At 42.1% G+C, this 24602-nt stretch overlaps 1 protein-coding gene across 3 annotated transcripts in view; it reads right to left on the reverse strand.

Annotated features, from left to right (window-relative positions):
* The window catches only part of ANTXR1 (ANTXR cell adhesion molecule 1), an 80754-nt gene that overhangs the window by 17260 nt on the left and 38892 nt on the right, over positions 1 to 24602 (reverse strand). For 2 of the 3 annotated variants that reach the window (XM_052701966.1, XM_052701967.1), the window contains exons 13-16: positions 18980 to 19075; positions 10405 to 10446; positions 4163 to 4258; positions 3694 to 3861 (exon numbers count right to left, since the gene is read on the reverse strand). In XM_052701966.1, coding sequence (XP_052557926.1) covers positions 3694 to 3861; positions 4163 to 4258; positions 10405 to 10446; positions 18980 to 19075 — 402 coding nt within the window. Of the gene's footprint in view, positions 1 to 3693; positions 3862 to 4162; positions 4259 to 5848; positions 10211 to 10404; positions 10447 to 18979; positions 19076 to 24602 lie in introns of those variants that run through there. The other variant, XM_052701969.1, reaches the window with a different exon arrangement.

Consider the following 24602-nt stretch of genomic DNA (forward strand, 5'->3'; position numbering starts at 1 on the left):
GATATTGATGCAGATACAAGCAGAGGCAGAAACAGAGGTGAGACAAAAGCTCTTAACCAAACCAAAGCATAGACCCATGGCTGGCTGCAGCAGGGAGCATGTCTTGAACCAAATGGCATTATCCTCATAATCCTTTATGATCCTTCACTTGCCTCTACGTTTTCTGCTGCTCCTCCCTCTGTCAGATGAACTGAGGATTTGGCAAGACTCTTGAGAAGTTTCTAGATTTGTGATGCTCCTTGGGTTATTTACACTGACTTTCAAATTGTTGAAGTGATATTTTAAAAGTGGGGTAAGCCAGTTGGCATTGTGCTAAGAAGTAACAGCAGCAAATAAGAATAACAACAACAATAATAACAACAATCTGTTAAGTGTCAGTAGCTGCAATCTGGCAGCAAACAAAGCTCTGGAGCATTTCTACAGCAATCTATTCACTCTCAGCTAACAGCTGTCTACCTACCATACGGACACCACTCTGGAGAGGGAGTTTAAGGGGAAGAAAAAGTCCATCAGACAAACTGGCAAAAGGTAGAAAACTTCAAGTAAGGCTGATGCTTGTGTTGCATGGAGAAAAGGAGGCCTGCTGGCCCTAAAATGTGAATTTCCTGGCTCTTTGTCAGATTTAAGCCACCTTGGTTCACTGCTTCTGAGATTTAATTCCTTACCCACTTCCTTTGTAAGTAGATTGCCACCTTCCAAAGAGGTGTTTCAAACAGCCCAGTGGGGTGGGTGGAAACTTAATGTCTCTAATCAAAGGAGCTGAGTGCATTTGGAGCTTGGGGATGAGGGAAAATTTGAGTATCAGGAGCCATTTCCTACAGGTGAGGTTTAGTAGACTGGGAAATATTCCCCCTGAAAAGCAGTGGAAGCCTCTATGTTATTTTAAAAACCAGACTGGAAAAAGCAGTGAAGGACAGACTCAAGCTAGCAATGCTGCTTTGGCTGAGTGCAAACCCAATGACCTAATAGGCTGTCCCTCCTCGCCCTCCTCTGCCTCTTACAACTCCATGATAACTTCCCTGCACAGCACAACACAAATTCACCTTCATATGCTCATGTGTTCTGGACAAGAGCTTCCGTCAAGAGTGCCGATGAGCTATGCCAATTTTGCTAGTTCCTTGCTGCACAAGGAAAGTAATGGCAGGACCTCTACTTCATAGGAATGATCCCCTCTGCTTTTTTGGAGTCCTTGTGATTGTACATGGGGAAAATGTTGGATACAGAAATCCAGTTGGGTACAGCTCAATAAGGGGTGTGGTGGTAATCAATAATTAGGCCACCTCATCCACATATTCAGGCTGCTAAATACTATCCAGTTGTGGAACATGCCAAAGTTAGGGAGTATTTGGATATGGGGCTTTGGATTGGACCTGTCCTTATACTGTAGACTTTGAATGGTATAAAAGAGAGACTTTTGCAAAGGAAACAGGAATATATATCAGCCATGAGATACTTCTAACACTTAGTCCCCTAATAATTGAATTCTTGCTGTTACGAAGCAAAAGATGTTCCCAGCCAGAATCAGAACGGAACTTGAACTTAAATACATTGAATCTTTTCTTCAAGCTTCTTTTGAAATCCCAGCTGGGATAAATCTGCAACAAATTCCTGAGTTCAAAACTGATTTTCTGCCATGCAGAATAATTTCTAAAAACAAACTGAAAATCTCCGAGACTGTCATCCAACATCATGAATTGGTGAAGACAGAGGGGAGAAACTCAGCATTATCTCTGATGGCAAAGACCTAGCTCTCACAGCTAATAATCTCAGGTAGTGGTGCCCACATGGATTCCAACTGCCTGAGCATGTATACTCTTTGTGCTAAAATCAGTGCTTCTGTCAGTTCCTAGGTGGTTAGAGTATCGTGTTGTGTGCCTGAATCTGGGCTGCAGCACACAAAAGCAACTGAGCTGCTTCTTTCAGCTCGATGAGATCATTTCCAAGAGCACGTAGTAGGAGTGAAAATCTCCCAGATGGGACTGGTGTAACTTACAAACACTTTGCACTAATGTAAATGACAATGCAATGAATTTAGAAACAAAGGAGCAGCTATATGGGATGGTGCTTACTGAATTCCGGACTCTGAACTGAGAATAGTGGAGTCTGTAACCTGTCCCACCAAGGGAAGGAATGACTTTCATGAACACATGTTGAAGTCATTATAGCACAATTGTAAATGACTTGTTGGTAGGCTATGTTTATTAGATGATAATCTTTAAGAGGGAAAAGAGAGAAGGCATTGGACCAAATTTTCACAGAGGCTCATGTTTCTGTATCCTCCGGAAACCACTTGTACTCCCTTGAGCATCTTTGCCATTTCAATTGCTGGATTTGAACCAGCAGTAAGATCAATGACTGAGGAAAGCCAAAACGTGTTACTTGCCCGATTCCTCTGGGCACTGCTCCACTGGTCAATAACAAGATACAATGCAGGGAAACCTGGGTGTACTGTAGTGAAATATATTTGTGTCGTAACAACGTAGCAGATAGAGTATCTCTGACTGGCTGGCTGCTACCAGACAGGGAGAAAACAGGGGACTAAAAATTTCAGCAGTGGGGCACTTCCTTACTTAGAATAAAGTTTAAGTTGTGTTCAACATCAGAGGGTTTAACAAAATTGCCCGTGGAGATATTTTAACCAGAATGACCACTCTTCAAAAAGAGATCCAGATTCCAGCAGTGCAGGGTTTGCACTCAGATATGAACTGTGCATTTCTAGTCTTTTCTGTTTACTGCAGTGCTGCTACAAATAGCCATGAACTGAAAAGATACGAGAAGGGTTTCAGCATTTCCCGAAAGGATTAACCCTGAAAAATGTAGTAACAAAGAGAATCCTTTGCTAGAAACATCTCAACATGTCCTGACTGCAAGAGATTAGCTTTCTGACTCTGGAGTGTTTTCACACATCATCAGTGGATGATGCTACTGATATCTGTTGCATGTGGTTTGTTTCTCTTAATCCTGGAAGAACATTCACATGTGCCTTGAAGGGTTTCGCTTCAGTGAAGCATCCAGTTGCTTGCTTGGTTCAGATGGCACAGGACAGCCCTCCCAGTTCCTGTGGGTGACTGCTGAGCAGCTTTGCATTGCTTCTGACCTGATATCAGCATGAATTTGATTTTCCACTCCTGAGGCATCCTAATACAGCCAAAATCTTCTCGCAGGGCATCCCTTCTGCATGAAGCTGGCCCTGTGACCCACGTCTGCTGGCAGACATCCATGTGCTGTGCTGCAATCCTTGATCTTCTCAGAACATCTCTGGTGACATTTAGGATCAATTCCATTCATATTTCTTCCCTCTTTCTAAGGAAAGAAAATGCAATTTGCTCCCTACCTCTCAGAGAATAAGCAATATCGACTAAAGGAACTAACTTTGCAAGCACAGTGGAATCTGTAACAACTTCACAGAAGCTAGACCATCGTAACTGATCAGCTGCTTATTCTGGTCTAAGAAAGCAATGCAACCCTGAAATCTGTTTAAGCTCATTGGAAATTGCCATTGCACATATGGCTCCTTTCTATAGCACTTGCCCCTGGACACTTGTTCAGAGGGATTTCCTTCTGCACAGCTCCTCTACCAGCACCTTGAGATCACAGTTTAAAATTCTCCATCTTTACCCATGGAGGTGAAAATAGATTGCTTAACACAGATCTGGAAATGCTTTATGTGGTGCATTGCTGGACTGAACTTACCTTGATTGGAGAGTACCACTTCCGAGGAGAAGAAGGTCTGCGCATGTTGTTTGCAAGGTTCCTGGGTTCTGGGAACTCATATTCTTGTTCTGGCATCTTGACCCTGGCATTCTTGGCTTTCTCTAATTTAGCGCCTTCCTCTGTGGAGCCCTTTTCTCCCCAGCGCACCTGAAATGACAGCAGGAGAAAAATGAGGGTGGAGAAGTGCTTGAGAAAAGCTGTAAGAATATTTCATTGCAATTTGCATGGGAATGTTGCCCCTGTATCGCATGCACAAAAGCTGTACTGCAGTAGAGGAAAAGACTGTCCTAAGACTTAAGACCATCTATTTGGCTCTCAAATATAGAAAAGAATTTGGTTCCAATGCACAGAAGTATGAAGTTTGTACCTGCCTCCCAAGCTTTTTGGTTAAACTGCCTGAGTGTTTCACAACTGAGTTCACAACTGAGATTTTCTGGTGTCTACTTACCTCCATTCTCTTGATGCCGCCAACTCCTCGACCGCCATAATAAGAAGCATCCACTGTTGGCCATTTCTTCTTTGGAAGACCATCGTCATCTTCCTCCTACAAAACAGAAGGAAAGGGTTGCACTGTTAGAAAGCAGGAACTGAGTTGGTAAGGGGTAAATAGCTACAGGTTGTATGGCCCTTTCAGCCTGTAAGAACTGGTGCTGTAAAGGTAGTGGTCTGTTGCTGGTTGCTTTCAAGAGGATGTGCACTCATGAAAAGAAAATGTTTCATAATATAAACACCACCACCACCCAAAGGGTACAATCAAACTCCAGCAAGAACGTGTGTTTTTGATTATTTGTTTGTTTTGAAGAGACCTTTCATTCTTTTTAATTTCTATTGGTGTATTCTACATAATATGGGTACACTGTAAGAACTGCACATACGCTCTGACCCATGCAGTGCCTTTCCCTTTAACTTCTACAACTCAGTCTGTGAACTGGCAAAACAGAAAAGCAGAGTCCATCAAAAACGTTTAGTATTTCCTGTGAAAAATGTGGAGAGAAATGAAAAATGGTCTTTCTCTCTCATTTTTTTCCCTTTCTTTCCTTAATTCTTCACAGGGATTTGGCAAAACTCCAGAACTTTGGAGCTTTCCAAAACTGGGAAAGCCAAAAATACTTTGAATTCAAACTCTCCAGTTGGAAAACTGAAAAACTGGGGAGGAGGGATAAAAATCCGAGACAAACTATGCTTTTCATGCCAAACAAAAGTGTTTTTTTTATTATTTAAAACAAACCAAAACCATCAATCGGACTGCAAAATTTGTCCTGATCTCAAGGGAGAGTAGGCAAATGAATCATAAATACAGAGCTATTCCCTCCTTCGAAGCTGATCTCCTCTCTCACGTTGGAGTAGCTGAGGCTCTTTGCTGCAACCTACGAACTTAATATCTCTGCATGAAGTTTTCCACGAGGACTTTTTTTATTTAAAAAAAAAAAAGAAAAGAAACCAAAGCCATCTAAATATTTTCCTTCAGCAATTCTCTCTTTCTCTCTCTTCAGCTGAGCACAGACTGGACTTCTCACAACAGGAAATACCAAGGTTTAGGAAATCTTCCCCACAAGCCCTTGAAAGCCCTGCAAGTCGCTTCGATCTAAGATAGGAGGGCTTCTGCCAGGACAACAGAAACACCACACGCGCAAAAAAGGACTACAGCAAACATCTGAAAAACAAAAGTCACAAGCTTTCTTCTGGATGAGCCTGTTTACATGTTTTGAAGGGCATGGGAGGTTTTGCAATATGAGCAGAAAGAAAAAAAATCCAACAACAACCCAATGATTTCCTACACACTTGACAAATGTGCTCATAACACACGTGAATTGCTTAAGTGAAGCAACGGGAAAGCTGGGGGTCAAAGTGGGGAGCCAGCAGAAGAATGGGGAGGAACACAGTCCCCACACCAGCATCCCAGCTCAGTGCCCCATTTACAAGATCTGAGCCAATACCATGGGGATGAATTATCACATCCTGGCTCAGTTTGGCCAATATTAGCTACAGTGGGGTTTTTTCCTGAGGAAGAACTGCGTAAGGAACTTCAGCTCTGACCCAACAGCAACACAAAAGGCAGCCCTGGAAAATCCAAGTGCATTTAAGGATGCTGGAAAGTGACTGTGCAGAACTTGGCATCTTTCCATCCCTCTAATCTGCTTTAGATGGAGCTAGAGTTTCTTTTACAAAATAATAAGGACAGAGCTACATTTCACTGTCAGAGATCCAGGTTCATCACTGCTGGATTTCAGAAAACAAAGATGTGTTTATCTCAGAGGCCATGCTGGGCTCTGTATGCTTTGACCCTGACCCGACGGTACCTCATCTGTGGGTAACAGAAGGATAATTCAGGCTTCACAAGGGACATGGAACCACTCAGGGTAAAAATTCAAACTAAAATTGGTCAGATATAAAAGGTTGGACAAATTACTCCTCTCCCCACCCTTATAATTATTTTCACAGTTGTCTCTGCAAAGCCTGGATGTTGTCAGAATTTAGCATTTATAGAGCTCTGCCTGCAGAAAGCACTGTATGACATGGGGCAGTCAAACCTCTGAGTAATTGTTGTTATCATTTAATTTTACAGCAGAGGAAACCTGGATGTAAAATTCGTCATCCTCCTGGATTGCAGCTTCCTACACTCCAACCCCTGTTCCCAACACCAGGCCCACTTCCAAATTGCACGGCCACCTCCTAGATGCAAAGGCACTGTTAGATTTGGAGGACAATTTTCTTGGTTCTTAAGAAACATTTAATTTTTGCTTTCATGGACCAGGCATCACAATCGGATAAACTCTGCCCAGTCTTAACCATCCCTGAGTCATTCTGCAAGAACATGCCCTTGGTGTTTCTCTTATCTCCACCTCTTCCAGCCAAGCCTGCAGAGTATTGTCATAAAGAACTAAAAAATCATAAGAACATCAAAGAAAAGATGCTCTACTGGTGCTCTACTAAGGAGCAGGCTGAAGAGAGAGCTCAGCTCTTGTTAGACACCAGAAAATCCACCTATTTGACTATCCTTGAGACAAAACTGCTTAGAAAACCAGCATTTAATGGTCTTACTGATCACGGAATTCCTGGTTTATCCATGGTAAAGATCCTGCTTGAAGAATATATCCTCAGACGGTAAAGTGTACATGGGACATAACTAAAAGAGAACCCCTGTATTGATAGAGGAGAAGAGACACTGAACGATTCTCACTCTACGGCTCAGATGCTGAGCAAGATGAAAAGTGAAATAACATACCCGAAGTCACAGAGGAAATTGTCCTACAGAACAAAATACCCTAAGTCCCCAGATTTATGTCCCCACCTTGCAGTGCATGGGGAATACATCCCACAGTTCATTGCCTCTACACTAGTCGAGTACGTTGTGCTGGATCAGCCTACATATTTCACATTAAATTTGGTTATAAAAGACCACACCTTCAAGAAGTACCGCCTACACCTCATTTGTTTCCAATAACATCCTAGCTCTTTTTCTTTTAAATGCCTGTATCTCAAAAGGTTCCTTTTCTCCTCCTCCCAAATATCCACAACACATTGTAAAAGGGGAAGAAAGGGGAAGGAAAAGAGCTGGCATACTGCTGCAACCTGGCTTTATTTCAGGAATAACAGAATACATTTCCTGCCTTGGTGTCCACAAAAAATTACATCTGAACTTCTCTGAGCTGATTTTGCTATCTCCCCAGCAAGGCTTTTCAGGAAGAAAGAGTGGTTTGGAAAGGATTAATAAACAACAATAAGTGAGGGTGCAAGCAGCTCCATTCGTGTAAGTCATTCATTGGCTTTGTGACTGTTCAGCTGTGGGTGAAAGAAATTAGTTCACAAAGAGATCAAGATGAACAGAAGGTTTCATCTGCTGACTTCACAGTAGCTGCCAGGCAGTGAGTTAAAATCCTCCATTTCATGCAGGCTTTCCATGACAGCAATAATTATCTTCAGCATCTCATGACTGTGCTGCCGAATGGTGCTTTCCCTCCAGGACTTTCTTGTGTATGTGTATTTTGGTGTATGTGGGGAGGGTGACAACAGGCAAAACGATTATCCAATTGGTGGTTGGTGGCTTGATCCTGGCACCATGGTAGGAGTGACTGTGGAGCCTGGGCTTGAGCAGCATGGAAAAACTGGCTTTTACTGATGAGGAGAGGGTGTACTCAGGTCATCTGGTCGGTGTCCTGCCTGATTTTACCAGGTTTCAGGGCACTTTGTGTCCCTGAATCCATTTTGCGGGAAAAAGCACAGTCACAACAGAACAGCACATGTTTAGATGTAATGGGACACATAGGACATGGTTTAGTGGGTTGGATTGGGTGATCTTAGACATCTTTTCCAATGCTGGTGATTCTGTGATTCTACGTTGACATTGCCTGGTGTTTAGAAGGGCAGGAAAGCAATGAGAAGAGCATGTGCCTCCTGGGGACAGTGGGGAGTGCACCTTATGACACAATCAGAACTTGTCCCATGGAACAGCCCAGTAGCAGAGCCCTGGCGTAGGTCAGGTAGTGAAAAGGAAATTGCTGGAAGATGGAAAGCCCTGCAAAATGCCTCTTTTTTCTCTCTGTAGAAGATGGGTTGCAATAATGAGAACCAACTTCAGCTTCTTGGTACACTTCTCATCTAAGCCAGTAAGTTGTTCCATTAAGCCCAGCCTGAAAGTGATGGGCGCTTGAACAAAAGCAGCTGTGCCTTCCTCCAGCATGGATAGAAAGAGCCTTCCTATTCACAGGGAATAGAAGAATGCAGTTTTGATCCACTATCACCGAGTCAATCGCAGGCCAGCAAGGTGCTCACTGACTCCTCAAGGCATTCACCTCTTCCGATTAGTATTAACTCAATCCTTCCTGGCTCTAAAACCAGTCCTTCATCTGGGGTCAGCCTCCTCCAGCATCCCGCATTGTCTGAAGAACGCAGCGGCGAGCTGACAACATTTGCGATTTCAAAATGAATTAATTGTTAATTAATTGTTAACTAAAAGTTTCTAGTCAGTAATGATTTCCCTCACCAACGAGCGTGTCTCCAACATGTCTCAAAATGCCTTCAAGGCAGAGTTCAATAAAACCTTTGGTGGGTTTCTGACAGCAATGCTGCTTTCCCCTCATTGTTATGGTATAATTCATTCTCCTTGCAGCGCAAAGACATATATATGGGCCTCAGCTCCCAAATTTGCTGATGCAAGAAGTCTTATTTTTGCCAAGGCTTTTAGAATAAAAGAATCATACTGTAACTGCAATGCTGCTGCTTAAGGGATTAGCACTTTTTCATTCTGGAGATGAGTAGTTACTATGATTTCTACAAGGGAGAAAGCTATTCACAAATTGTAAGAAAAACAACTCCATCTTCTACTCGCTTTTAGCAAAGTAAAAAATCTGGAGTATTCACTCCTCTCTGAAATCATCATATTACTGTCAATCCCACTCTCTGGATCCAGCTCTGCAAGAGTAAATGAAATCAACAAACTGCATCTTTTTAGAGCTCCTATTGTTTTTCCACCAGTGGAAGGCTTCTGTAGGAGAAAACATGTAACACAGAAGTTACAGCTCCAAGTGTTACTGATCTCTGAGCACTGCTCTGATGCTTTCCAGTTTCTGAAACAGTATAATAGTGTGTTTTCCTTTGGCTGCTGATTGTACAAGGTAGTTTTAGAATAACTGAGTACTGAGTTTAGGGGATATGATATGGTGGAAAGTACACGTGGAATCTTCTAATCTGCTATCAGATTAGTCTCTATGTCAGCAGATTGTTGCAGCTAAATCCCCTCATCTCAGGGTCCCAAAACAGAAACAGTAGGAACAACATCTAGAATACTGTATAGAGTGCATTAAGAGGGAAGCAGGTAAGCTACAGGTAGCAAATTAATGCAATTTTGCTGTTTCTCTGCAGAGAAGCCACTGGCAAACATATTGTTAGAGGTAAGCTCTGAAACAGACTGATGAACTGAGGCCTGTTCCATCCTAAGAGCTGCATGGACTCTTCCTCTCAGAATCAAAGAGAAAATACAACACGTCCAGAGATATCCTTACAGTTTAACCAGAATGAACCTGAGGTCTGCTGCAACTGGCTCAATTTTGCAGCAACTGGTTAGCTTTTGCAACACTTACTAGTTTTAGAAGGGCTTCCATATACATGAAGTATGCCTTCTTACTTAGCACAGAGATGTAATTTCCCCTTCCAGTCGTTGGCCAGAGAACCAGCATTCCAGAATGATGTATTTTAATTAACTTCAGCAATTGAGTCCCTCGGCTTGGAGGCATGTGTGATGCTGAACAGAGCATGTGCAATTTTAGACAAGTATTTTCCTTTTCATTCTAAGGATCAAAGCTGGTGAAACTAGTGGATATCCATACAGCCTAAACAGAAACGGCCACTTGGAAAATAAACCAGATGTTTGTATATGGATGCATGGAGTGATGTTATTCTGAGAGATGTGTGCCTTCACAAATACCTTCAGCATTGGACCCAAACGTAAACCTCACTTGGGTCCACACATGTTTTGATTTGGAGTTTTGCTTCAGGCCTGTTTTGAAGGAAACAAGTGCTAACAAGATAGAGGTTCCTTCAACAGCCTTGGCTCCAGCTGCCCTCAACTATTTTGCTGTGCTCAATGCAGGTCCATACTCTACCATGCAGCAGAATCATAACCTCTTCTAAGGAAGCTGAACAAAATTTTGTCCTAAACATCAAGGAAATTGGCTTGTTGGTGTTACTTACCTCACTGTCTTCTGCAGGAGGTGGAGGAGGCTCTTTGATGATCTGGAAGAATAAATGAGAAAAAAAAAGTGGTAAATCAGCATGATGCAAATGTTGCTCATTATGTGATCCTTTTCCATGTGAAGTGACCTAGATCCGAAGTAATACACCCTGGATGCTCCTTGATATCCCAATAGGAGCCATAATGCTGGCACACTGGTAACAATCATCGTTCTACCCGCACAAACATGTTAAATTCAGCATGCCCTCCTACTGGCCACTGCACACACATGCATGTCCTGCCTCAAATTAATTAGCATCCGCACAGACAAAGACTGGAAAAGAAACCAAGGTAAACGAAATGCCCCAGAGACACTGCAGAGGAGTAATTGCTGTTTCCCAGAGCAATACACCACTCCAGAAAGTTGTGCCACTCATTGCTCTCCTAAAGAATGCTTTTCACATTGCCAAGCACTATATCCCACTCTCATACTGTTTTCTTTAAAAGCTGCATATATATGTACTTACGTATATATGTACACGTATATACGCACATACACTTGAAAGTTCTCCAAGGATTTCTAACTAAAAAAGCAATCAGGGTGAGGTTTTAGACCAGTCCAGGATATTCTCCATAGAAACAGCTTAAGTTTACGTGGGCGTGAGGTTATTATTTCATGCAAAAAATTTGCATCTCAAGCTCAGCAGGCAGTTGGCTATCATCACAGCCCTCCACTCCAAGAGCAACAGAGAATCTTCCAAAGGGAAAGCAGTTGCATACAGACACGTCAAATCTCTCTCCTTTACACGCAACAGACCCCAGTGCAGAGCCACTGCAGGCAACACTGAATCTAGTCACTCGTGTCAATGCAGCTGCCCCTGGGATGGAATTTCTCCTGTAGTTTTAAGTCCATCTGGATGAAGCAGCTCCTTCTTTATGCACAAGGTAATGAGTTGGATGCTTCTGCGGTGCTGAGCTCCTGTCAGGACTGTATATTGAGTGTAGGGGCTGTCTAAAGGTGGGGTGCAGATGTACAGGCTGAGAGATTGCCCTTCAATAACAAAATCACAGTCCCAAACAATAACAGCTTGGCTATTTAAATGCAGGAAGAGAAAATGACAATCATATTAAAGGCCCCCAAGACATAAATATTTACAAAAAATTCCCTCACTGTTGTTTTAACTTCTCTGATGAGCTCACTGTTTTTATCTTCTTCTGCAAACCCCAAGTCATGCAATACGGCCGTTAATGAGGAGCATGTGCCTTTGGCTTGGGAGGAGACTGGGGTTGGATCAGTCCTTTTTACACATCACACTCTGCATATCCCATTCCTGGGCAGCAGGTCCTTCTTTGTTGGCCTTCAGGAGGAATCTCTGCTAAACAGCCTGCGTGCTTGGGTGCCAACACTGAATCTTTGCCTATGTGCAAAGGCACAAAGCCCACATGGAAGCATAGGATGACATTTCAGGAGTGATGTAGGTACACCCCCTGTCCTGCTCTGATGCAGCAGAACCATGGGTCAAGTCCTGGCTACAAATGCACTGACCATGTTAGGGACAAATGTGATTGCCCTAAGTTGGCAACAACATAGTCTCTTGTACATCTCATGACACAATTAGTGACTCTTGTGTACAAAGCACCAAATAAACACAAGGCTTTTCTAGTCACATTTTCAGATATTTTGGCTACTTGTCACTATAATGGTCACTCTTCAGCAGACCTATCTTCGAACCAAAACCCTTAATCCAAACAAAACTCTGAAAAATTTCAGATATTTCACTCATCCAAAACATATCTACTGGAACTAGTCTTACTACCTTCTCTAATGTTATTCTGGTGGAACATTGTGGGTTTCAGTGGAGTTTCTCTGATTTGCATTGGCATGAAAAATGAGGATACTTGGTCCAGCTAAGCATTCACACACAACTTTTCAGACAATATCACTGGAAAATCTTGAGATTACAGACTTGGATATGATGGGATAGCTGTGTTTTTCATATATTTGTATTCTTTCTCACAACATACACACTCTGGCATTAACTGATTTATATGAACATTCATTTTCTCTTCTGCCCCAGAACAAGTGAAAAAAAGAGTGATCCCTTGCATTATTAAGCACTGAGCACTTCTAAGAACAACTGAATAACCATCAGTTGGCTGCATAGATTGGTTAGTTTGGAGAAGTGCAGAGATGGGGAGAATTTAGTCTTCTCTGCCTTTGAGCCTGTATGAAATTTAGAAATTTATCATATACAAAATATATTTCTTATCTCACCATCCAGATCTCGAAAGGGTTTCAGGAGCTTACCTCTCAATGGAAAACCAGTGTTTTACACAGATAGATAGGGGTAGCTCAAGAGGCAAAGGTTTTAAGCTAAATGAAGGAGAGATTTATATTAGATGGAAATTCTTTACTCAGAGAGTGGTGAGACACTGGAACAGGTTGTCCAGAGAAGTGCCCAAGACCAGGTTGGATGGGCTTTGTGCAGCCTGTTGTGGTGGCTGGCAACTAACCCATTCAAGGCATTGGAACTGGCTGACGTTTAAGGTCCCTCCCAGCCCAAAACATTCTACGGTTCTACAAACAGTACAAATCTTTTCTTTCTCCTGGGTTGTGCATGGGACCATCATTGTGCAGTAGTGGGGGCAGCGAAGCAAATGAGAGCTCTCTGCCACCTGACACATCAGCAAAGCAAATACCAAATGGGAATAACAGGATCCCAGAACTGAAAGGCAGTGCCTTACAGCTGCACAAAAAGAAATGACTACTCAAGTACAAGAAAGAAAACACTGCTACAGGGAACACAGAGAGCCCATAGAGCACACGCTGGCACAGAAGGCTCAAGTCCACCACTCTTGTTCTGTGCTGCACCTCTCGCCTTCCCTCTGCCTTGCCAGATGATACACATGGACCTGCTGAATACAATCAGCTGGGAGCACGCTTGGCCAAGCAAAATGCTTTGGCTATTTAACTTGGCAAAGTTGAAGTGTTTGTTCATATGTGCTGCAATTGTTTTGATAACCCCAAGCCATTTCTGGGCTTGCTGTTACAACTGTATCTCCTGTCCCTGTCTTTGCAAGAAGGAAAATGTGGTTAAGCAACCATATTTGCTTGCTAGGTTACAAATACCTGAGGGTTTCTACATCACTGCCATGCTATCAAAACCTTACAGTATGGTCTTCGGTTGGTAAGAAGTCAAGGCCTGAGGGATGGACAGTTGACCACTGGCTTTCCTCAGCAAAGGAAAGAACTTCAAGAATAGCTGTCAGCACTTCTGCACACTTAGCCATGAAAAGTCATGACAGGAAAGCAATTATGTGCTTTTCTATCAAATCTCAGTATGTATATGACTGACACAGGTCTCTCATAGTTGACCTACCCTGATGTCACAGAGCAGATGTTGCTAAACAACCCAGTATGTAAGCAGAAGAATCCTATTAGCCAGCCTACTGGAAACTCAAAAGCATGGAGAGGACGTATTTGCTGTTGCCATGAAAATTTTTGTAGCCATTCAGGCATAAGCAAAGACAGCACATGTTGAATCCAAATTTTGCATATTCCAGGAATGTGTCTAGAATGTTTTCCATCCTGGGAGCATAGAGAACTCCATCAGTTTGCAGAGTCCAGAAAACACATACTCAGTTACTGTCCCTGAAGTTTTATCTGATAAATAGAGGCAATATGTTCCATGTCAGTGAAATGTATCTGCTTTAAGATAGAACAGAATATAACTTAAAATGAGGGTTACATGAGAAAACAATACAACGAAATAAAGGATTCTGCCTCTAATCAGAACTAAAAATTCAGGAAGGAAAAATGCATTTAACTGAGCAGATTTTGCTCTTATTTGCTATCATTCTTCTTCATAATATGGAATACGTATTTCAGCAATCATAACAAGCAAGGTTTTTTAAAAAATAACATTAACAATGACCCATCTGCCGGATCCTTCTTTCTCTTTCTTCCTCTAAATCCTGTGACAGAGTCTCACAGCATAGTTATGAATTGGATAAAGGAACATTTCCTTTCTATTTGTTTCCTATCTGCCTTGTGTTGTAACTATCCATTAAACCCTTGGAGATTTTGTATGTAGTTCAAGGTTTCTAATACAAGCAGGAGCCTGTCTCTGTGTTTTCAACTGTAAAAAAGTACATTCTTCTTCTCAGGGGCAAATGAAGTCAAATTGGAATGCTATCTCAAACTTTTTTTTAAAGTTTACTTCTATTTAGCCTGGAAGAAGATTCAGTAATCTCAATTTTAACTCATTAAAACTAGGAGAGACAGAACTGCTCCACAGAGAAGACTTAAAGCTGACACATGCAAAAATTCAATACAGACATGTCAAAATCATCCATGCACTTAGAGGAGACATGACATCATGGAGGGGGAAAAAAAAAAGCAGCCTTCCATATAAATAGCTCTGATATACTTTGCAACCGAATAAGGTTGACATGCAATTCTCTGGGGAATGCATGAGAAAACAAAGCATCTGCAAAGGTCATTCCTTTTCCTAGGCCATTTCAATCACACAGACAAACAAGGCCAGAATCAGTAGGTTTTGCTCCAAGTGCCTGACCCACTTGCTTTGGAAGTGCAAATAAATGAATTTCATTTTTTGAACTAAAGAAAAGGAAAACATCACAGCTACTTCCAGCTATCTGCAGAAGCCCTTACTCTCATTCATTGATTGCTCGTGATTTTATTGGTTGAGTAAGACTCAGTTCTAAAGAGCTATTTCTCCTCAGCTGGGCTTAGGAGAACTTTCTTTGGAAGAGGTGAGAGGAGCCCACAGAAAAAACAAAGGAAGAAAGAACTTTTACTCAGTTAATTGCTTTCCATGCAAAACCTGAGCAAAGAACAACAGTGCCTCCTCTATTCTGAGTCTCTGTTGTGGTCTGGAACAAAAGGTGCTGAAGGCAGTTAGGATTAATGTAATTGGCTTCTGGATCTGGCCTTAAAGAGATGCATTAACAAGGGAAGTGGTTTGGTAATCTGAAGTCTACGCCTATCACTTCATGGCAAAGGGCTTTCAGAAGGCAATTCTTAGCGCGCTCTAAATATTGAACCCCTGGAACACGTCTTGGGTTGGAAACTCCAAAACTGAAGGACGCTTTGGAGAATTTGGCTTTAACTTTTTGGCTCCGATTGTTTTGTATTGACTGTGCCATAAATGAAGACACGCCTTTGTAGCAGCAAGAGTGGATACCAGTTTATGCTCCAATAGCTTTGGTGGAGCTACCATGTTGTGTCAGGTGATTGCTTGGCTTGGTCTGAACCAAAGACAGGGGCTGTGGGGTCTATAAGCCATTTTTCCTGCACATTTTTGTTTTTATCTCTCACTTTGTCTCACTAATGTTTCATACAATTCATGAATCTGCATTCTTCTCTCCCAAGATCATTTTAAGTGCAGAAAAATGATGCCTCACGCGCACATGGGAGTGGGTGGGAATCAGAATATGTGGGCCCTTACGAGTAACCTCCATCACGCCAATGTGCACCATGTAGTCTTATTACTCTCTGGGGTTACTGTAGTGTATATATATTTCCTCCCCTTCTCTTCCTCCAGTTTAGCCATAATTTGCATGTGTTTTATATACATACATATATACATATATATATATATATATATATATATATATACACTTTTTTTTTTTTTTTTCATTCTGTATTTTCTCCACCCAGATTTTTGTTTCCAAAACTTTTGGTCAGCTGCACTACAGACAGAGCCAAACAAATTGCTGGGTTCTTCCATGGTTCTTTCCAGAAAGCAGCTTTAGAGCTAAGACTGGCGTTCAGTGCTTGAATACCAACACCTCATTTATATGCCAGCCACACCCCTGTAGTTTAAGAAGCTGCAGTACAAAAATAAGCAAGAGGGTGCATATATTCTGAGCAGGCAATTGCTACAGAGGTGCAAAATGGGAGGAGCACGAGAACTGTCCCAGCATGGATATGACTTTCAACTAATGTAGTATGTCTTTGCTATACACCCAAAACAAATTAACCAACTTAATTTCTAAGCTAATCTATTAATATCCTGCAAAAGCCTCCTTAAGACTATTTTGGAAGCTTATTATGTATTTGTCTTACAAATATTTGCATTTACTTGGATTGTGTCTATATTAAAACTATACCTTGTGTTGGCCTCCTGTCTGGAGCTCAATGTCACCTTTGGGCACCTAAGGAACCTGTAGCACACACAGTTCTCCTATGAGTGCTCTAATCTCTCCTGGTTACCCCACATTCAGGAAAAAGGGGAAAAAAACAGCTGTGGAAAGTCAAAAGCCCAAAAGCATCATCAAGGCCAGGATTTGGCACCTTCTGATTTGCAGATGTGCTCTTCTCAGAAAAAGTGGGGTCATCCTGCCATGATGTCTTTGTATTTGTCATCATTCTTTCAATGTGTACAGTGCTGGAGATGTAAACTTTGCAGAATATGTTTCTTTGTTGCCTGCAGTTGAATAAACTCCCTTGAAATCTCTTCAAAAGTTAGCACCTGGATCCCCCGCTTTTGCATCTCCCCATGGATGTCAAGGGAAATTTTGCCTATATCAGGCACAGCAAAGGTCTAATTATTATTTTGATCCACTAAGCAACAATTGCATCTACTGTAAAATGAGTGGTAAATTCCAGACTTCATCCCAGAATACTTCTGAGACCAATAAACTTGGATACGCTTGGAAACAGCATTTCTTTATGGGTGCACGCCAAGGAGATACTGAGTTCCAGATAAATCTCCAGAGTAAGTCTATTGACTTCAGTGCCTTTACTCCAGGGTGAAGCTGGCTTGGTGTCTTTCCTGGAGAACTGCTGGACAGTAATGATCCCTATTTAACTAAAACACATGCCAAGGGGAGTTTCAGGGTTTAGAAATGTGCTTGTCACTCAAATTTACTCTTCATAAGAAAAAAGTTGTATTTTTTTTCCCCTCAATACAGACACACAATTATCTCTGAGATGTCCCCAGGCTTGAATTCACATCACTGTCTCTGGGTCTGTGGTTTGATTATTAGAGGTTATTGCTTGCCTGCTTCTTGTCTGTTGTGTAAGCCAGTTCCTCTGCCCTTAATTCACTCTGTACTTCTGACATTGAATTCCTTGCTGAGCCACTGCCAAACTAGTAAATAAGCATTGCTGCCCTGCTCTCTTTCTCCCCACCCTAAACCAAGCAGGCTGGGTGCTCCTTTGTGGATTTGTCTCCACATTTTACAGGACTGAAATGCACTGTAAGGTATCTTCACTGGTTTGCTACTGATACTGCTCTGCCATCCTGGAGAGATGAAGAAATCTTACACAGGTTCCTGAATTAAAACTTCTCCAGCAAGTAAAGGTATGTGTCTGACACACACTTAAAGCAGCACAGTTCTATGACTGCTGTTCCCATATCGTCCCCTTGGAGCAGTCTTGCACTGCCCTCTCAATGCATGTAGTTCCACATCCCTCTACTTCATACCCTTCTGCTTTCATTCATGCCTTCTTATCAGCCTCATTGATCTTCAAAAAAAACCCTAAATGGTAGCATCACTTACAGCCTCTCCTCTCTGTCACCTCAGTTCTCCACTAAATCCTGGTGTAAACCATGCACATGGGTTCACCTCCATCAACTCCCATGCAGATGTGCCAACGAAGGAGCTGGCCTGACTTTGCTGGAAACAGGCCATCTAGTTTAGACAAACAACTCCCAGAAGTCTACCCCTCTGCTAATCCTTTGTCCATTTTTAGAACTGTTTTTTTATTGTTCCAATAAGTTCAGATAAGTATTTTTTTCCCTTCTGGTTTTCTACTCAGGACAGAAGTGCCAAACTACCGTGAAAAGAAGCATTCTACACCTCACTTATCCATCCAGAAACAGACCCAGATGATTAAGATTTTTTCCTCCAAGTTTTTCCTCCTTGTTCTGTATAGAGAAGCACATCTCACACAAAGACGTTTCAGATATGACCAGCTTATGCAGTGCCTGTGGATCCACATCTTGCAAGGACGTAAACTTTAACATGGTGTAATCTTAGAAAACCGGAAAAGAGATTTACAATCAGGAACAATGCTAGTGATGCAGAAACTTGAGTCAGTTTGGATAATCTTAAAAGTCGCATTTGAAACATTATATGCAGGCTGACACCAAAACCAGTCCCCAGTTCTGACAGTAATTCTTCCTCTGTATTTGGTGTGTAAATGAGATGCAAAGCAAAGGCTGAGACTCATTGAACTGCACACTTCACCCCAATTCCCATTGGAAAAGGCGGCCCTAGGGCATGATCAGCAGAGATGTACAGAGGTATGACGGGTCCTTGCAGTCAGATAGCAGGGTCATGAGTGAGAGAAAAGCTTATCTCAAGTCCCCGATTGCCCCTCACCTCCCCCACCTCCTGTTTTCTCCACATTTTGTCTGCCTTTTTCAGATATCAGCTCTGTAACTACGCTTTTTAACTCTTGAGAACATTTTGTTCTGTTCATTTGTTCCATCCAGACAATGTCGACCTGCTGCTTACCACCCACCATCTCTGCCCTGCAGAGCAAAACTTAACATTTCATCATACAGAAATGCCATGGAGCTGTCAGCAGCCTGAAAGCAGAACAAGGTGAGGAGGACTTACCACTGTGCAGCAAAGAGGCCAGAACCACCAGAGGAGAGCCAGTGCCAGCAGCAGGAAGAGAATCAACAGAGCTATAGCCAGGATGGTCCCATCTGACTGAAAGAGAAACAGAGAGCATGTGAGTACCACCAGCAGAAAACACAGTTTTCCTCTCTCATACATATAAATGGGACACCTTCCCCATCCTTGATTACTACAAAGAAACTGAGACATCTTATTCACCTCCTGGAGTTGTACAAAGTTTTGTCTTAGTTCTCCCAAAAAAGTATGCATTTTTAAAGCATCACCACTCACAACACAATGTTTCCTTACAATTTCAAGCATTCTCCTTTCTTTGTGACTGTTTGTGACTGTCTATAGCAAACTGATTGAGCTGTAAGTGTCCCTGATCACTGCAGGGGAGCAGGACTAGATGGTTTTTAAGGATCCCCTCCAACTCAGATAATTCTATGATTCTTTGATTCTATTCTTCCCTTTTGCACAAACTTGAAAGTAATGCCAGAATTCTAACTTAATCCAAACAGAAAACTCTTAGGAGAGCTGCAGTTTGCACCTGTAGGAGAAAACAAGAAAAGCCAAAGCTCAAACATGGGATGACACTGGCCAGCATGCAGTCAGGCAAAAACATAAAAGGCTTTTTAAAGTATGCCAACAGCAAGACGAGGTTTAAAGAAAACACTGGACTGATACTTGGTGAAGGAATTCACCTAACAAGATAGGATGAGGAAAATGCAGATTTTTGCTTCAGTTTTTAATATTAATGGTTGGAGCTTGATGGTCCTTGAGGTCCCTTCCAACCTAAGCCATTCTATGATTCTGTGATCTTGAGTTGTCCTGTCATCTGAGTTGGAGAGCCATGATGAGAGGAGAAGTGACTTTCCACTTGTGGTCACCAAATCGCAAGGAAACAGTTTTATCAGCTCAATGGTCATGAGTCCATGGGGCCTGATAGAATTCATCCCTAAGCACTGAAGGTATTAGCAGATGTTGCAGTTGGTAACTGCTCTCAACAGTTTACCAAAGGTCTGAGATGAGCTGGATATATCCAGAACTACAAACAGGGCATGAGAGAAGACTCAAAGCACTACAGACCTGTTTGTTTAACCTCATGCCTGGAAAAGTTCTGGAAGAGATTATCCTGGGGGATAATGAAAGGTCATTAAAGAACAAAGTTGTTATAAGCCATTGTCAACATGGGTTCATTAAGGGAAAGTCCTGCCTTAATAATTTGATCTCCCTCTATGATAAGGTCACCTGCTAGGTGGATTAAGGGAAAGCAGTGGATGAAGGTAAGGCAGGAGATGTAATCTGTCCGGATTTCAGTAAGGCCTTTGATACCATCCCTCATGACATCCTTGGAGAAACTGACTGACTGTGAAACAAACTGGTTCACCCTACGCTGGGTGATTAAGAACAGAGCTCAGAGCAATGTAGGGAATGGAGCTACATCAAGAAGATAGTCACCAGTGGTATTCTCCAAAGATCAGTTCTAGGGCCAGTCTTGTTCAATGGTTTTATTAATGGTCTGGCTGCAGGACTGAATGCATCCTTAGCACGTTTACTGATGGTGCTAAGGATAACTGGAGTTTCGTTCAGTCCCTGCAGGGAAGAGAGGCCCTGCAGAGGGATCTGGATAGACAGACTGGAGCACTGGGCAATCAGCAACGGCCTGAAATCCAGCAAAGGAAAATGCCAGGTGGTGCAGCTGGGATGGCATAATGCAGACATGGGCACAGCCTAGAGGAGATGAATAGCTGGAGAGCCTGAGCAGGAAGGGACCTGGGGGTGCTGGTGACAGCAGGTTCAACATGAGACAGCAGTGGGCCATGGTAGCCAGAAGGATGCCCCACGTTTTCCCCATTTAAAAAGGTATTTACAATTCTTTGATATCTATTAATCCAAAATGCTGCACAAGGCACCTCAATATAGCAGTTGAAACCAAATGCGCATTATTTCTTGTCAATTTAACACAAACCAGATGTTCTCAGCTCTCTAAGGCATGCCAGCTTCCCCATACTATGTCTCCACATTATCACCCTACTCTGAGATAAGTAAGCAGGCATCCCTGACTCAAGCCTGTTTGAGACATTCTTGATGTAAGAGCCAGGCATATAAAAACCCCACCCAGATGTCAGGGTCACCAAGCCAGGCTAAGGACACGTTCAAGAGCAGACTGACCTGCAGGATGGAAAAACTGGGTGCCTACTTAAGTCACTCTAATTCCACGGCCAGATGATCTCCCATTATACCAAAATGGCAAGAATAATGGAAAAACAATCAAGGTTAAAAGCATTTTCCAAACCTTCTTCTAGTGCAGAAGACATTTCTGGACATCTTGGATCAAGACAATCTGATCTTTGACACATGGAAATAAAAAACATGTAGTCTGCACAGGAGAATTCACCCAAGACATCTCTGGAAATGGAAACTGGACCCTGACACAAAATAAAACTCATTTGAGAAGACAGAGCTGTACATTTTGGTGTTGTTCCTTTAGACAGATGGCATAAAATAACATCCATCATCCACAAAGTGGAACGTGCTGATGTTAAGCACTTTAGAATATGTGATCCTGAGTCTTTGTTGCTATGAAATCATAGAGGAAAGGAGGAAGGTTTTTTTATGTCTAATGGTTGCCTGCCTCTTTCGTGCCTATACTGAAATAAATTTTGTCATTAAGAACAATTTAAAAGCAATTTGCAAAAATACAGGGCAAATTAAACTGGTCTTTTAACCGGTTTTTAACAGAATTTGTTTGTACTGGAAAGGGTAGTTTACATTACTCTAACACATCTGGATCTCTGCAAGCTGATGTGGCCAGCTGGTATTCTGCATCTCTCAGCAGTGAAACAGTCCAGAGAAGCTGAAAGGGTTTCATTTGCCAAAACTTACATTTCTCACTCAGGTAATGCCTCTTACCAAAGCAGCACTGCATGACAAGCCTGCAGGAATGAGCCGCCTTCTGATATCAAAACCAGACATGCACACAAAAATGTGGGGTTGGTATTAATTCCTATTCTTACATTTGAACAAAGATGAAAATAGTCTGGACAGGCCAGGACAATGTATACATACATAATAAAACCTACCATAACCACCAAAATGACCCAAACATTGCTTTTGCTTTGTTTTACCTTTCTATTGTCAGTTTCCCCTATAATTTAGTTATCATTCTATGTAGCATCCATAGTTTCATAGAGCTGAACTTTGCTTAGATAGAAAGTGCCATTACCCAAGCAGAATAATAAACAAGAAGGAAAATACGCCTGCTAGAGCAGTTTGCAAAAGTTCCACTGACATTTTTGAGCCTTTCTTCCTGCCTTAAAACTGATTAAAATGGGCTGGTGAAGACTTTTGAAATATCTGTTTCCATTCCATTATTTTTAAATGAAAATTTGGAAGAGCAACACAATAAGTCAATGAGCTGTGTTTGACACACATATTGAATAAAGGCTGTCAACTCTGACGATGAAAATAGCTTTCATTTTGAAGACAAACAGTTTTAACACTTCACTATTGGAATTCCTGTAAAGTATCTACAGAAATGAAGCATGGTAGCCCCTAAGTACACAGCTATCGGAAATCAGTGCTACTTTCCCACTGGGATTAATTTTGACTGCTATACGGAGATAAAACCATACTGCCTGTGCCTGTGGCAGGATCAACAACCTACAACTCCACCACGTGAAAAATGGGCTGAGGTACTGTTACCACTTCTGCCAACTATAAACTAAACACAAAACATTTAAGAAACTTGCCTCCAGACAGCCACTGAAGACCTTGATGATGGATGGAGCCAGTGTTTTAAATGCCTTGTTATTGTATCAAGAAACACTCTACATGAAAGTGATCAGGATCAGAAGACCAATGGACAACTACCTCTGGATGATATTGTAAAATACAAAGATATCAAGAAGTATGAAATGTGAGATTTGAGGCATTTCCTCAGACATGGATGCGCACATACGTACATATAAATATATATATTTTTTTCTTTCACTCAGAAATTAGTGTTGGACTTTGAGGAGCCAAACTGTATCTGGGGGGAATTCTTCTGTCACGAGAAATGGACCTGGCCCATGTCTGCAGGTACCCCGAGCAGTGAGGGATGACAACATCTGACCCAGAACATGGCACAGGCTATTTCCTTAAGTCTACCCACAAAAATTCAGCTATGTGCTGTCTTCAAAAGCAAGACATTCCTCTAGGACACACACAAACCCAGGGAAGATCATATCTAAGAAAAAGGTCATGATTACGTGCATGCACATTCCTTCAAGAGACAGCAAACAGGGATGATCACTGCAGGCAAATGACTCATCTTCACCTCTCCTGTTGCTTACCAATGTTGCTGCCCAAGACCAAGTTCCTAAAATTTTGCTTCAGGAAGTGGGAACACAGTCATGCAGACAGACAAAGCTAAGACAGAATCAGTAACTCTGAGACCCTCTTTCAGCTTAGGCATCCAGGGTGCTTCTAAGAGAAACACATAAATCTCCTCATTGACTTTTCAACGGCTTAGGTCTGAGGATTTCAAACAAACAAAGCTATTATGCATCAGATGGGAATTTGGTTTTGTTTGAATCCTAATTATTTTTGTTTAAGATTTTATTTCATAGTTTCTCACTTTACTCCACTAGCATCTACAGCATACAGTAAATATTCCAGAATTGGAACACAGATTAGCAACATCAAAGCATACTCCTGAAAGGGTTGACTACTGACGTATAGGAGTGATGAATGAAGTACTAGGCACACCTAACAAGTGTGCTCATGTACTGCTGCTGATGAATTAATGCACCATTGATTTATAGGGAGAGGGCAGTGGTTAGCGTGCATGCTCATTACCACAACAGTAAATGGATTTAACTTGAAGCACGTGTTTAGATGTGCTGACTCTGTGATGTGCCTAAGAAGGAAGGACTTCTGTTGAATACATGCATCAAGCACTTGGCTTTTGTAGACTGTGAAGTTCAATAAAAGGAGTTTGTTCTAACTCCTACTGACCTCATCAGAAAGTAGGATCACAGATGTGATGTTCCTTTACCAGCCAACTGCTCCAGGACCATTGATACCATGCTGTGCAGCAGAGCATCTTGGAGCCTTTCCAGACATTCTTACACTGGGCAGGCTGGAAAGCTGGCAGCATTACTGCTCCTGTGCTGAGAATGCAGTGCGAGACCTGTTCTGCTACCTGGGACAAACAGTGCAGTGTGAGGCAGCCACCTCACTGAGGCTGCCTTCAGAGTGGCTCATAGTAACTTAAACACTTATTACTGCCAAATCCCAGGAGATGTGCACATCTCTGTCCCAGTCCTACATCCTATACATTAAAATCTACAATCTTTTGATGTTTTCTCCATGGGAAGAGCAGTGACACACAGAAAGCACGTCAAGGGGTGCTAACAGGCTTTACAGCAACCTTGACTACAGTTTTTGAATGAGCATCCAAATTCTGGCAGATTTTCTCATGGGATAGAAAGGAGAAACAAGCTTAACAGAGGAGGGGGAGGACAAAGGATGACCCTGGCCTTTGCCCATCAGATTCAGGCAGCTTTTATTGTGATGGGAACATTCACTATTTCTATCTAGAATACAATCATAGAACCTGACTCTCTTGGGA

The sequence above is a fragment of the Tympanuchus pallidicinctus genome, unplaced genomic scaffold, assembly GCF_026119805.1.
Source record: "Tympanuchus pallidicinctus isolate F22 unplaced genomic scaffold, pur_lepc_1.0 scaffold42, whole genome shotgun sequence".
NCBI classification, from domain to species: Eukaryota; Metazoa; Chordata; class Aves; order Galliformes; family Phasianidae; genus Tympanuchus; species Tympanuchus pallidicinctus.